The 15,582-nt window shown below is 45.3% G+C and overlaps 1 protein-coding gene across 6 annotated transcripts in view; it reads right to left on the bottom strand.

Annotated features, from left to right (window-relative positions):
* Positions 1 to 245: 245 nt before the first annotated feature.
* Positions 246 to 15,582, bottom strand: part of LOC120913610 (kelch-like protein 13) — a 114,185-nt gene continuing 98,848 nt past the window's right edge. For all 6 annotated transcript variants that reach the window (XM_040323685.1, XM_040323684.1, XM_040323683.1 and 3 more), the window contains 2 exons: positions 7,470 to 7,583; positions 246 to 1,333 (listed from right to left, as the gene is read on the bottom strand). In XM_040323685.1, the coding sequence (XP_040179619.1) occupies positions 846 to 1,333; positions 7,470 to 7,583 (602 nt within the window). In that variant the 3' untranslated portion in view covers positions 246 to 845. The remainder of the gene's footprint in view (positions 1,334 to 7,469; positions 7,584 to 15,582) is intronic.

Genomic DNA, 15,582 nt, shown 5'->3' on the forward strand with positions numbered 1-15,582 from the left:
TTATAGGCCAAGAACATTTTAAGCAACTTCAGAAAACAGCTGTTGATCTTGCCAGAAATGCAATTGTAATTAGCCATCTTCTGTAAACTACCAATTCCCCCCACTGCCCATGGAATCCTGCCCTGGGTGACAATGGCTCCTTTCATACATACAATGGATGGAGTGAGTGAGCATAGCCATGCTAGGATTGGGATATTTTCAGATTTAACAGGTGAAAAGTAAAAAAAAAGAAAAAAAAACTGAAAAATGGAAACCGACTGGTAAACTTTAATAAATTACATTATATTACAAGTATATAACTAATAAAAATAAACTACAATGAGCTCAACCATCAACATGAAAATTCTAAAAACGAAAGCAAAGCCAGCTGCCAAAATATAATCCATTTGCAAATGTTGGACAGAGAAACAGTTGACTGTTGTTCATGGATACGTTTCAGTGTTGCTACTGGCTCTTTTAAAGGACACTTGAGAAAGTGCTTAAATAAATATATATGTCAAGGGTCATATGTCACCTGTACTTGTATTGTTACATATCCATTCCATTTTCAAACTGGAAAGACTGCATAAAGGGGCAACCAGAGGTTTGCTATAACCAACCTCTTAATTTCACAAACCAAGGAACCCCATCGTACCTAACTGAGTCAAGTGAATTTTATTCTGCTGAACATCTAGCAATATTAAATAAACAGTTTCTGATAAATAACCTAAGCCAAATGAAAAGTACAAAATTCATTACAGAAGAGGATCTGCCAATTCCCGTTGGCCGAGGTCTTTTGATCGCAAGGAAATGGAACTAAAAAATATCCATTTTGCTGCAGTGCAAAGGTATTACAATATCGTTTTTCAAGGTGCTGAGAGTGGGGATTCCCGAGATGGTGAACCACTGTTGTCCTCTGGTGGAAAAACTGTTAGAGTACAAGCCCGGATACCCCCAAGGGATTCCGGTAGATCAAATACTTTGTGCCATTCATCTTTTTCAGGGTCGTACTTCTGGACAATTTCAACCATACACCTATTGTTCCAAGAATATCCTCCAACAACGTAAATTTTGTTCTCAAAAACGGCTACACCAACGTCACTTTGTCCCCGTAACATTGCCGCAATTGGAGTCCACAGGTCCAAAGATGGAGAATAGTACTCACAGCTAAGGACATCATCGTAGTCACTAGTCCCTCTGAAATGATTGCCACCAATGACATAAAGTCTGTCGCCTACAGTGCACATGCAGTGCAAGCCTCGGACCGTGGTCATTGGAGCTTTCTGAGTCCATTTGTCCGTATCTGGGTCAAAACACATCAGTTCCTTCTGGAAAGTGTCATGGGTAATACCACCTGAAATGAAAAGCAAAATAGAAGTTATAACTTATGCAATATATGCATTACAGACACTACCAGTCAAGTCAGCAAGTACAGATATCTCCCTGCATCTCATATTGAGCAGTTACTGAATGGCAGAAATAATTAAAATACAAGGACCCGCTCACCAGCACCCTCGGAGGCCAATGATAGATGTAGTTCATTCACAGAACTCTGAATGAATGATGCAGCCCACTCTCACAGGGAGGAGGGAAATGAGGAAAGAGCTTGATCATGCTGCATGCGCCCCCCCTCTTACTGCAGAGAACAACCAGAACAACCATTTAGATTTTTGATGGCGACTGACAGGGTCGCTTTAAACTACAATTAGAGCAGCAAGAAGTGCCAAATGGCTGCTGCTTACAAACTCCACATATTCACACAGAGAGGGTTTAGACACCAACATACTTAAAATGAGTAAAACTTACATTAAAGCATTTTTTGAAACCCTCCTAAAAAACAAAAACACAAAAAAAAAAATGGAGCCTGCTTCTTTAAAGCATTTTATACGACACAGTGCTCGTCCTGTTTCATTTGGCCACTTGCAACACCTAAAAAAACCTGACTGATCCTGCCAGTTTCTCGCCACCCCTCTGTAAACTGACCACGGTGTATCATGGCTGCTGAGACCAGACACTGTGGTCAGTTTATGTGCCTCTGTCAGCAGCCTCTCCTCTCCCTAACCTGTATACACCATCAGCACTGCCTCCTATTGCAGTGTCCTCCTCTGTGAATGATTTATAAATATAAATGCTGTAAATACTTAATTTAGGAGCCGAGATTGCGATCACATGACCGGCCAGCTCTCTTCCTCCCCTCCAGACTGACATCAGCAGAGGAATCTCAGCCCCGCTGCATCTCTCAAAAGGAGGAAAGACGAAAGCTGGGCAATCATGTGTTTGCAATCTCGGCAGTGAAATTAGGTATTTGCAGCATTTTTTATAAATCACACAGAGGAGGAAACTACAATAGGAGGCAGTGCTGATGGTGTATACAGGTGAGAGTGGCTTAACAACCACTTTAACTAGTTATTTTAGTTGGAACGATAAAAAGGTTTTATTTTATACCTTACACTTGGAGGGCAATTGCACTTTCCTGGGGAAAATAATTGCCAATTAAAAATAAATAAAAAATAGCGTATACAAGTGTGGCTTAAGTCATACTGTAATTAAAGGTTATTAAAAATCAACTTTACTTTTCTGCAGCACCAACTCTGTAAAATGGCTACCCGGAGGCATTCTGTACACGTGTACAGAACGCCCCCCAGAAACATAATTTCCTGCTTGTGCGATTGGTTTACTGATTTTCCAAAAGTCTACACCAAGATAAAAATCAGATTTCAGGCACCCCCTGCAACAAAAATAAAATTTTTGGTGAGATCCTCCCAATTGCAAATCACGTCTAAAGGGATGCAGACCCTGCCATTTTTTCAATTAGAGCCCTGCAGGTGCCGCAGCCGATAGATAATCCTGAAACCACTTCCATACCGATTTACTCTACGCATGGAAACATACAATGATTTCTTCAGAACAAAAGGTAGGACTCTGCACCAGTTTATTAAAATCCCTGCAATGTACATGGATCACCCAGAGGGGAATGTTTTTTTTGCTTAACAAAAGTGGCGTTGCTCTTTAATGCATCCTCTGCAATTAAAGCTTTCAGTGTCCGGCTCCCTCCAGCACCCCCTTAAATACTTACCTAAACTAAATTTTAAATCCAGCGCTGTGCTCATCTGCAGCAGGGATGCTCTTCTCACAGCAGGAATGGTAGCAGCAACCAGAACCATTGGCTCCTGCTGCTGTATATTAAATTCTGTGAGCAGAGAGTTGGGATGGGGCTTAGCCACACTGTATGTTAACAGAAGCACAGACTGCAGCTCAGGATCGAGCCCTGCACGAGTGCTCCCATAACAGTAGCTTGTACTATGGGAACACTCGGAAGGCAGGAAGAGCCAGGATCGCAAGTGGGTGATCTGAGAAAAGGTCTGGGGCTGCTCTGTGCAAAATTATAGTACAAAGCAGGTACGTATAGACATGCTTATTATTTTAGAAAAAGAAGGAAAAAAAACAAACAAACAAACACACACACACACACACACACCCCTTGGGCTCTGTTCACATCTAGGCGCTTTTCTGCTCTAAGCCTCATCTCTAAAAACGCCCAACAAGACAAATCCCATTCATTTCAGTGGCACCTGTTCACATCTGAGTGTTCGGTCGCCTAAAAGTATGAGCTTTTTTTGGCAGATTACAGACGTTTTAATTGTTTTGTTTTACATTGGTGACCTTTTGCACTTCAACGCTGCAAAAACGCCCGAAAACCGCCAGTAAAATAGCAATGCCTAAATGTGAACGGAGCCTTACAATCACTTTAAAGGCAAAATTCAATGATTGGGTTTGGATGCATTTTAATGAATTACTACAGGGAAATCTCTAAACAAATAGACTTGCTTTATGAAAGCTTTAAGTCCATCTTCCCTTCTAGGGCTGGACATACGTTGGTAACAATTTTTTCATTCAAATAGCAGATTAACCAGTTGCCTACAGGGCACTTTTTGGCATGAGACAGTCTCAGATCCCACCTGAAACACAGTGCAGCAGCAGCTACATACAGTTTATTCAGCGCATCCAGCAGCCTCACGTTAGTGAGGGACATAGCTTGGGCCAGCTTGGCCCAAGCCAACTATGTAAAGTGTGTGGAAAGATTACATTTTTCTTTAAAGCAGGGGTTCCGCGGGATATCCTTTTCTTTTTTTTTCATCAATCGTCAGGGTTTACCTGTACTAATGCACTGCCCGGGTGTCCCACTCCTTTAGCCTGCGTAATCGGTGTAATTGTGGAAAGGATATTTTATATTTTCAGACGATGGACGTTTCCATCTTACCTGTGGGCACTTTGAAGCCGACATGGTGAATGCTGGCCTCCCAGCATTCACCGCTTGATCCCGCGCATGTGCAGTGTTGACGGCGAGCGTCGCCGTCAACACTACACGGTTGCCATAACAACGGCCGGCGTAACAAGCCAACGCCCCGTTGTCGCGCGATTAGAGCAGAGCGCGTCTCCTGGGGAGTGTCAGGAGATGGATTGTTAGGACGGGGGAGAATGGACTTACACGCCCATTCCCCGCGGGGGATTCTGATTGACAGCCCAGGAACGGCTGCTGAAGAGGGGGTAAGGAGCGATTAAAAAAAAAAAAAATGGTTTGTTTACCATCAATGCCTAGCAGTTGCATTGACAGAAAGTGTAAAATTAGGGTGAACCACCGCTTTAAGCAGTGTGCATGAGGCCTTTGTGATATTCAGATGTTTAATATGTTGAGTCAAATCAGTACCTTGCTTTAACATTAAAGTGGTGTTACGCCCGTATACAATAAAAAATAAAAATTAAACGCTAGCAGCTACACATACTGTAGCTTCTGGCTTTTAATAATAGCACACTTGCGTGTCCAGGAGTCCAGTGATGTGGGCACCCACAGCTAATGTTTCCATCAGGTTTCGGGTGCTGCCACCACCATTGCGGGTAAGGAAACCTGGCAGTGTAGCCTTTCGGCTTCATGCCGGGAACCCTACTGCGCATGCGCGAAGCCCTGCTCCTCTCTCCTACTGGCCTGGCGGCCGGGGGAGGAGGAGGGAGTCCCGCGGTGACATTATGGGCTGCGGCCGGGACTCCCGAAAGTGGGAAAGGATATCTGTCAAACAGGTATCCTGTCTCCCCTGCCCCCAAAAGTTGCCAATTGTGGCACCTGGGGGGGGGAAGCAAATAAGCGGAAGTTCCACTATTGAGTGGAACTCCGCTTTAAGCTTCTGTATGGCGACTTCAGCTTTCAGCACCCCCTTTAATAAAACTACACATCCAAGCAAAGCAGGGAAATTCTACAAAAATAAAAAAAAGTGACTATCATCCCATAAAAGGAAGTCATTCAGCATGTGTGTTTTCCAGGCAAGTAACAATTACCATGAGAATGTGGCACACACTAAACGTAGAAAAGAAATCCTGCTCATGTACATGCAGGAAGGGAATGCTGCTCACAGGAGGGGCATCAATCATCTTGCGATTAGGCCACTATGAAGGGAGCAGTACAGCTGCAGCGTATTGACGACTTCATCAAGAAATGAATATTCTTCCTGTGATGAGCCTCTCCGTGTGACACAAATAAAGACCACTTACACAAGCTTTGTTCAATGTATTTAGGAGAGCATCTGGAAAAGTTAGACTGTTTCAGGCAAAATGGGTATGGAACATCTATGGATTTAATCTAGTTTATTACAACGCTGAAGGCTTTACCTAGTGATTTTGCATGAATAAAAGAATCCTATCTAAATCCAGTGAGCAATAATACATATTTAAAAGATAAAATATCCTTATGCCCCGATTGTATTATTTAGCACATTCTATTACCGTTATCAGAAGTCTCTGAAATTCATAATCATTTTTCCAGTTTTATTTTAAAACAGACATTTATATTTTTGATCTCAGTTATACTGGCAGCAGAAAGAAGAAGCATCTCCCAATTACACTGGAGAAGCAAGACAATACTTAAATATAGAAGCAAGTCCTACACATACATTCATATTCTGCGCCATCAGCCACTTCCTATGCATGGAGGGAATGTAGATTTTCACCACTTCCATGTCAGGCATTTTCACCCCCTTCCTGCCCATGCCAATTTTTAGCCTTCAGCGTTGTCACACTTTGAATGAGAATTGTGTGGTCATGCGACGTTGCACCCAAACAATTTTGAAACGAAACCACACAATATTTATTACTTTTTGCTCTAATAAATATCCCAATTAATTTTTTTAACTATTTTTTTTCCCTCAGTTTAGGCCGATATGTATTCTACATATTTTTGGAAAATAAAAATCGCAATAAGCTTATATTGATTGCATTGTGCAAAAGTTATAGCGTCTACAAAATAGGGTATAGAATTATGGCATTTTTTTTTTTTTTTTTACTGGCAGCGATTTTTAACGTGACTGACATATCGGACACTTGACACTATTTTGGGACCATTCACATTTATACAGCGATCAGTGCTATAAAAATGCATTGATTACTGAATAAACGTGACTGGCAGGGAAGGGGTTAACACTAAGGGGCGATGAAGGGGTTAAAAATGTTCCCTAGGGAGTGTTTCTAACTGTAGGGGGAGGGGAATCACAAGGGGAGGTGACCGATGGGTGTTCCTCTGTAATGGGAACACGCGGATCGGTCTCCTCTCATCTGACAGGACATGAACACACACAGATCCACATCACTGCACTGTGACAAGCAATCGCAGGCCTGAGCATCAGGTCCCCAGTGATGCGGCAAGCATGCGCACTCTCCACAATGCAGGGAATACCAGGACGTCATATGAAGGCCTCCCAGAGGGACGAAGGGTTCCTGCGGCTGTCATATGACAATACAGTGATAGGAAAGTGGTTAATAAGGTCCACTCTAAACAGCAATCTAAATCACCAAAGTTCTTACATCTTGACTTACAGTGAGAGATCTCTGCAGTTGTCTGTGCCTCTTTGAAAAAAAATGTTGTTAAAGTGGTGTAAAGGCAGGTGGTTTTTAATCTTAATGCATTCTATGCATTAAGATACAGCGCCTTTTGAGTGCAGCAGGCCCCTTCAGCGCCCCTAATACTTACCGGAGGCCCCTCTCGATTCAGCGATGTGCTCGGGACTCTCTCTCCTGATTGCCTGAGACACAGCAGCGGTGCCATTGCCTCCCGCAGCTGTCTATGTCAGTTATTCAATCAGAAGAGGGGGCAGGGTCAAACCATGGGTCCATGTCTGAATGGATATACGGAGCTGCAGCTCGGCTCAGGTGCCCCCATAGCAAGCTGCTTGCTGTGGGGGCACTCAGCAGAAGTAAGGGGCCAGGAGAGCTGAAGAGGGACCCGAGAAGAGGAGGATCCGGGCTCATCTGTGAAAAAATCACTTCACAGAGCAGGCAAGTATAAAAAGGTTGGTACGTTTTATAAAAAGAAAAAAAAAAAATGCAAAAAAAAAAAAGGCTTTACAATACTGCCAGTACAGGTGGGAAGTCTGGTAAAGCTTGCAAAAGCACAAGAATCCAAAAGCAACACAGCATATTACAAATTTTTTTTTGCATATAGCTACCTGAAATGTACATGAGTCCACCGAATACAGTCCCAGCGTGGCCATAGTGAGGCTCGTTCATTTTCGCAACATAGTTCCATTCATTTGTTCTGGGGTTGTAACACTCCACAGTGGCTGAATGAACAAAATAAAAACACACCGTTATTAGAAGGAACAAAAACACAACGCAGATCACATCAACTTTTACACTTTAAAGTAACACGGTCTGCCATTTTTAATAATGTAACAGGGCACTTCACACTGAGGCGCGGGGGCGTCGGCGGTAATGAACCGCTAGTTTTAGAGATGCCTTTCGGCCACTAGCGGGACATTTAACCCCTGCTAGCGACTGAAGAGTTAAAAGTGCACGTAAAGCACCGCAGCAGGTGCTTTAGCGGTGCTGCCCATTGATTTCCAGAAACCAAAAGGGGTTACACTTTGGCTTTCTCTGTGTACCCCTCTTTCTCTGGTTTCACTTTGCTACTAATAGTTGTATTTCTCCAATCTCAGTGTAAAACCAACCAACCTTCTATCTGCCTAGTCCAGTCAGAGTACCTAACTGGACAGTGAGGGAAAGCAAGCATCAACAGGAGGAAAGAAAAATCTCAGCAACAAATCCACTTTTTTTTTTTTACAATATTATAGCGAAAGCTCCATTTGTGAAAAAAAAAAAAAAGACATTAATTTTGTTTGGGCAGTGTCGCATGACCGTGTAAATTGTCAGTTAAAGCGACGCAGTGCCGTATCGCAAAAAAAAAAACCTGGTCAGGAAGGGGGTAAATTCTCCCAGGGCTGAATCGATTAAAGGAGCGCGTCATGACGCCCCTTTTCTTACCTTGGTCCTGATGGAAGCGGCGCTGCCATTCAGCAAGTCTCAAGGGAGGCGGGTGGTCATGTTCGACAGTTTTTATTTTTTTTCTTAAAAGCAGACTAGCGTTCATCGCAATTCATGATGAAGTTCCATTAGGGGGATATCTTCATTTGTTTTACCCCCATACTTATTCACATGGGGGCGCAGGGACTGTCACACTGCAGCTGCGCTAAAATATTGCACAAAAAAAAAAAAACACACACTGCACTAGTGTAATCTTGGCCTCAAAGACCAAAGCAATTTACTCAAGAAGAGTGGGCCAAACTGCCTGCTTGCTGGCAGATGTTGAAGTCTCCCCGAGAGCCACAGAAATTTCCTCTAAAAATTGTTCAAGGGTCCCATTGCGTTCGTCCATACCATTTTTTAAAAACATTTTTTTTATTACTTGGAATATTCTGTCGATTTAAAAACCAAAAAGCAGTCTGGTGATTATCACCAAATATAGAATGAACCTTATGAGTGACGATTACTTTTACCAATTTCTACTAGTTTTAGAGATTCATTTTTTAAACAAAATTTGGGCGGGGTACCATAAAAAAAAAATAAAAAAAAATCACGTATTACCGAACTACAACCAAAAAAAGGGATTTTTAATACAGCTTACCTGTAAAATCCTTTTCTTGGAGTACATCACGGGACACAGAGCGGCATATTCATTACTATGTGGGTTATATGGAGTACCTTCAGGTGATGGACACTGGCAATCTCAAACAGGAAGTGCCCCTCCCTATATAACCCCCTCCCATAGGAGGAGTACCTCAGTTTTGTAGCAAGCAGTATGCCTCCCAAAATGTTCCCCAAAAGAGGGGTGGGAGCTCTGTGTCCCGTGATGTACTCCAAGAAAAGGATTTTACAGGTAAGCTGTATTAAAAATCCCTTTTTCTTTATCGTACATCACGGGACACAGAGCGGCATATTCATTACTATGTGGGATGTCCCAAAGCAATGCTTTTAATGAGGGGAGGGAGACATCTTCCCAAGACAAAGGATTTAATTTAGAGGTATACTCAAATAATAATAATAAATCCAACTTAGTCGAGAAAAATTAAACTTAAATTAAAATTTTAACTCAAGGGTGCCCCCGATTCTGAGGGTCTTAAATTGCAGCCTGCAGCACTGCCTGCCCAAAGGCTGTATCAGTATTCCTTCTTGCGTCCACCTGGTAAAATTTAGTAAACGTGTGGACTGAAGACCAGGTTGCCGCTTTGCATACTTGAGCCATAGAGATCTGATGGTGTGCTGCCCAGGAGGCGCCCATGGCCCTGGTAGAATGAGCCTTTACTGACAAAGGAGGAGGCAACCTCTTCAAGCCGTAAGCCTGAGTAATTAACTGTTTAATCCATCTCGAGATGGTGGATTTTGCAGCTGTCTGCCCTTTCTTGGGCCCATCCGGTAGAATGAACAACACATCTGTTTTCCGAATCTTCTCTGTAGCTTTAAGATAGGCCTTCATGGCCCTGGCAATATCCAAGGTATGCAGCAACCCTTCCTTTCTGGAAGTAGGCTTCGGAAAGAAGGATGGTAGTACCAAATCCTGGTTCAGGTGAAAACTGGATATAACCTTTGGTAGATGAGGACGGAGAACCACCCTGTCCTTATGCAGAATAAGATATGGCTCCTTACAAGATAAGGCTGCCAATTCTGACACTCTTATGGCGGAAACTATTGCAACCAGAAATACCAACTTCCTTGTCAGTAAAACCAAAGGAATCTCAGCCAACGGCTCAAAAGGTTGTTTCTGCAGAGTTGACAGAACAAGATTTAAATCCCACGGACAAAGTGGTGACTTAACCGGAGGATTAATACGCAAGACCCCCTGTATGAAGGTCTTAACCAGCGAGTGGGTGGCCAACGGCCTCTGAAACCACACTGACAAAGCTGAAATCTGTCCTTTGATTGTGCTTAATGCCAGGCCTTTATCCACTCCTAGCTGGAGAAAACTTAACACTCGATCAATGGTATACTTGCGGGAAAGCCATTTCTTGGACTCACACCAGCCTACGTAGGCCTTCCAGACCCTGTAATAAATCACCCTGGAGACCGGCTTTCTAGCCCTGATCAGGGTGGAGATTACCTGCCTAGACAGCCCTCTACCCCCGAGAATCAGGGATTCAGCCGCCAGGCCGTCAAATTTAGACGCCGTAATGCAGGGTGGAGGATCGGGCCTTGCGAGAGTAGGTCTGGCCGTAGAGGAAGCGTCCAAGGGTCTCCAACTGCCATCTTTAGGATTAGTGAGTACCATGCCCTCCTGGGCCATGCTGGAGCTACCAGGATGACTGGTTTGTGCTCCACCCTGATCCTGCGTAACAGGCGGGGTAGCAACTGTAGCGGGGGAAAGGCATATAGGAGTTTGAACTGATGCCAAGGGCAAACCAACGCATCGGCTCCGCAGGCCATAGGGTCCCGAGTCCGGGACATGAACCTGTCTAGCTTCTTGTTGAATCTCGATGCCATGACATCCACGTCCGGCATCCCCCACATCTGGCAGATTACCTGAAAAATTTGCGGATGCAGAGACCATTCCCCTGGCGACAGAGTCTGACGACTCAAGAAGTCCGCCTGCAGGTTGTCCACCCCGGGAATGAATATTGACGATATGCAGGGCACATGAGCTTCTGCCCACAGGAAAATCAAGCTCACCTCTCTGTGAGCTGCCTGACTCTTGGTCCCCCCTTGGTGGTTTATATATGCCACAGCTGTGGCATTGTCCGATTGTATCCTCACCGGGAACCCCTGCAATTTGGCTGTCCAAGCCTCGAGGGCTAGCCGAGCAGCTCTGAGCTCCAAGATATTGATGGGCAACTGCCTCTCCGCCTGTGCCCAAGTACCTTGGCGAGTGCAACCATCCAAGATCGCTCCCCAGCCCCTCAAGCTGGCATCTGTGGTCACCATCTTCCAGGCCACGGGGCTGAAAGATTTTCCCATTAGTAGATTCTGAGGATTTAAAAACCAGCACAGACTTTGCCGAACTCTTGATGAGAGTGGCAAAGGAAATTCCAAGGCCTGTGGCCTCTTGCTCCATGCTGACAGAATGGCTGCCTGTAGGATGCGAGTGTGGCTTTGAGCGTAAGGTACCGCCTCGAACGTGGCCACTAGCTTGCCTAGTAGTCGCATACATAGGCGAATAGTTGGTTCTCTTTTGCTTAGAACCAGATGTATCAAGTCTTTGATGGCCTCCACCTTTACCAGAGGCAGGAACACTCTTTGCTGCTCTGTGTCTAATGTCATGCCAAGGTATTACAACCGTCTTGTGGGTTGGAATGCTGATTTTTCTCGATTTAGGATCCAACCGAACCTTTCGAGGTACTGGACCGTGAGGGCCACTGCTCGTTCCAGGCAAGGAGACAAGTGATCTATGACTAGGAGGTCGTCCAGGTAGGCTAGGACCGTCACCCCTTGGATCCTTAGACTGGCTAGGATCGGAGCTAGGATCTTCGTGAATACCCGGGGGGCCGTAGCCAGCCCGAAAGGGAGCGCCACAAATTGGAAATGACGCTGGGCCACCGTGAAGCGGAGAAATCTTTGATGTGGCTGAAAAATTGGCACATGAAGGTAAGCATCCTTTATGTCTATGGACGCCAGAAAGTCGTCCTTCTGGAGTGCGGCGGCTGCAGACCGAACAGATTCCATCCGGAAAGAACGAACCCTTAGGTAAACGTTTAAACCCTTTAGGTCCAAAATTGGCCTGACATCGTCGTTGGGCTTTGGAACGGTAAACAGATTGGAGTAGAACCCTAGCCCTTGCTCTTAGGCTGGTACCTCTACTATCACGCCCTGGCAAAGCAATGATCCAACGCCGCCAGTAAAGAGGCCTTTTTTGTTGGATCGTTCGGTACCCTTGACTCCTGATAATGAGGTGGAGGAAACTCTAGAAACTCTAATCTGTAGCCTGTGGCCACGGAAGACCGGACCCATCTGTCGGGGATATCGGCTTCCCAAACCTCCGCAAAAAGACGAAGCCTTCCCCCCACCTTTGTGGGTGGGGGCGCCCCTTCATAAGGCAGATTTAGGGGCTGGCTTTGCTGGCTTACGATACCACCGCTTCTTGCCTGTCCCTGCGACTTATTGCTAAAGTTTGATCTCGCAGGAGGCCGTCGATACTGCCTGGAATTGGAGGGCCCCGGAATAGGGGAGAGCTGCCTTTTGAACGAAGGTCCCCGAAACTTCTTTTTGACTGGTAAAAGGGTACTTTTGCCACTCGATATAGTCTGAATATATTTATCTAGATCCTCTCCGAAGAGTCGACCTCCATGGAAGGGAAAACCTGCCAGAAGTTTTTTGCATGGGGGCTCAGCCGCCCAGTTCTTTAACCATAAGAGCCTTCTCATGTGTACTAAAAATAGTGACAAACGAGACGCCTGCTGAATGGAGTCCTTTATAGCATCCACCGCAAAGCACAGAGCTCTAGGAATATCCGATAATTCTTCTGCCTGCTGGGCAGGAATGTCTTTAAGCATCTGTTTTGTCTGGTCTGTTAACGCCTGACAAACCCCAATAGCAGCCACTGCTGGCTGTATCACTGCACCTGCCGTAGCAAAGGATGCCTTTAAAAGGGTCTCAAAACGCTTATCCACTGGTTCTTTAAACATCTGTATGTTTTCCACCGGGCAAGTTAAAGATTTATTTACACAAGAGATGGCGGCATCCACAGCTGGGAGAGCCCACTTCTTGGAAAATTTTTCTTCCATAGGGTAGATGATGGAAAATCTTTTAGGTGGTAAAAAGATTCTATCTGGTCGTATCCAATCCTGAAAGATCAGTTCCTCTAAAAGAGGATGGACCGGAAAAACAGCGTTGCTCAAAGGCGCTTTCAATGAACCTAAGGATGATACCGCCGAAGCCTGAGGCTCTGGTAAGGGCAACTTAAATGCCAGGCGGACTATGTCTGTCAATGACTGAATCCACAAACTTTCTGCCTGGGAGGCCGAGACTGGTTCCTCATAAGTAGACTCCTCATTCCCTGAACCCTCATGGTCCTGTTCTGAATGATTTTCCTGAGCTTCTAATTCTCCAAGGGAGAGAACCTCAGCATCTGGGGGTACACCCCCAGGTGACGGAGACCTAGTCCGCTTCTTGCCCGACATGGAATTGACTATCATAGTTGCCAATCTCTTCTCTAGTATCCCTAAGGAAAGGGCTAGCATTTCCTCTGTGACAAACACAGGGTTGGGTGGATCTGATCTAGCCTCAGCACCAGACGCCCCTAATGGCTCAACCAAGGCACCCACTACTGGAATAATTTGTGGGGAGAGTACAGGCATATCCTGACTCGAACCTTCAGAATCTGAGGGGGAACCCTTTTGTCCTCTGGCACCTCTTGCCATTTCCCCTGATCCTGATGCTTTGGAAGCCATGGTACAATACCGAGGTACCCCTACTTACAACAACCAACTGATGTAGGTAGGAGAAAAAACTATGCGGTTTTAAGGGGACAGTAGTTAACTAATGCCCAAAAAACCCAATGGGGAGACCAGTATGTGTTCCCCCTTTTTCGTGTCTTTTTTTTTTTTTTTTTTTTTTCAATTATGCATATATATTTTTTTTTTTTTTTTTTAATTTTTTGGGATTTTTGGATCCTGAGTCCCTTCTCCCCCTTTTCTATGGAATCACATTGTCTCCCCACAAGAGAAATTGCAAGAATCCACCTGCTGTAAGGAATTGTTTAGGCTAGATTGAAAAGCTAGTTCTGTTTGTCAGAACTGCAATACTCCCTTGCGCCACCGGGTGCCACTGTGCATCAGGCTTGCACTGCTGCCGCTCTGTGTCCTCCTCTCCTGAGCTCAGAAACAAACTGAGCTAATACAGCATAGAGGAAGGGCCGCCCCTTCCTCCTATGAGATCCAACGTCCCGCCCCCCCCCCCCCCTCTGAAAAACGGCGCGAATTTCGTTTTTTTTTTTAATATATCGCTGTGCACGCGCCCGCGCGCGTGCCCGTGTCACGGGGGGGCCATGGTGGAGGCAGCATGCTGCAGGGACGCTGGAGAAATGGACAGGACACAGAGGAAACATCCGCACGGCACCCGGCCAGGTAAGAACTTCCAGGTAGGCCCAGACACCTCCCTAGTTCAGGGTAAAGAGTAGGCACACACTAATACCCCACCTAGCGCCCAGCCAGATAGAACCTGCAACACATAGACCAGGGAGATCACACATATGGGGAGTAACAACACAGACCATCCTGTCTTACATAGACATAGTGGCCCCAGACTGCCAATGCAGGAGCATACTCAGGCAAACTCCCCCAAAAGATCCCCCTGGAGAGCCTGCTGACGAACCAAGTCCCGCAGGCCCCCCCTTCTTACCTGCTCCATGCCGCAGGACCTTGCACAGCAAGTGGTCCAATCTTCCCCCATCTCCGTGGGTGGCCTCTAGACCTTCAGGCCCTGGGGTCCTTTGAAGGAACCCACTGTCCTGGACCCATATAGCATCCTGGCAAACAGGGACTTTAGGCACCCCAAAAGATTCCAAGTCCTGGGCCCAGGATCCAGCTCTCTGAAAGAGAAGCATTATGGGCAAAACCCCCTAGTTAGGGGCCCGGGTACTGTGCACTTTGGCTCTGAGGCACCTTGGACAGATCCGGTTAGCCTGCCTTGATCCCAAGGATGTGGAGGCAAAGCTATTCCATGACCAACACCTAAGACACTGGCAAAAAAAACTGAGGTACTCCTCCTATGGGAGGGGGTTATATAGGGAGGGGCACTTCCTGTTTGAGATTGCCAGTGTCCATCACCTGAAGGTACTCCATATAACCCATATAGTAATGAATATGCCGCTCTGTGTCCCGTGATGTACGATAAAGAAATTTGGGATTTCTCTTTATAGTCTCACTTTTCATGATAACGGTAAACAGGGCAAATCGAGAAGGTGAAACAGACCGAAAAAAAAACAAAAAAAAACAGATAGAGTCAATCCCTCCCCACGCCTTTAGTTACCCTTTAAGATATGTTACATGGGCATCTATAACATCTTTCGGCAATTGCAGTATCATGGACCAACAGTGACAATTTCTTTATATCATGAATACACATACAATATTTTTTTCTGAAAATTACAACACTGTAAAAATATGTATGTGGGAAGTGGTATAGCATTTTGCCATATAACATCTTAAACTATATCTAGAGACTTGGGGCTCCAGCACCGAGTTGCAGACAGATCTTCACCACAGTTCAGAGACTTTGTAGAAGGGAATAAAAAGAATGCATTAGTTACTGATGACTGCCCAGTACAGAAATGAACCTTGCTCTATACAGGATCTACCT

This window comes from Rana temporaria, chromosome 9, assembly GCF_905171775.1.
Source record: "Rana temporaria chromosome 9, aRanTem1.1, whole genome shotgun sequence".
Classification (NCBI taxonomy): Eukaryota; Metazoa; Chordata; class Amphibia; order Anura; family Ranidae; genus Rana; species Rana temporaria.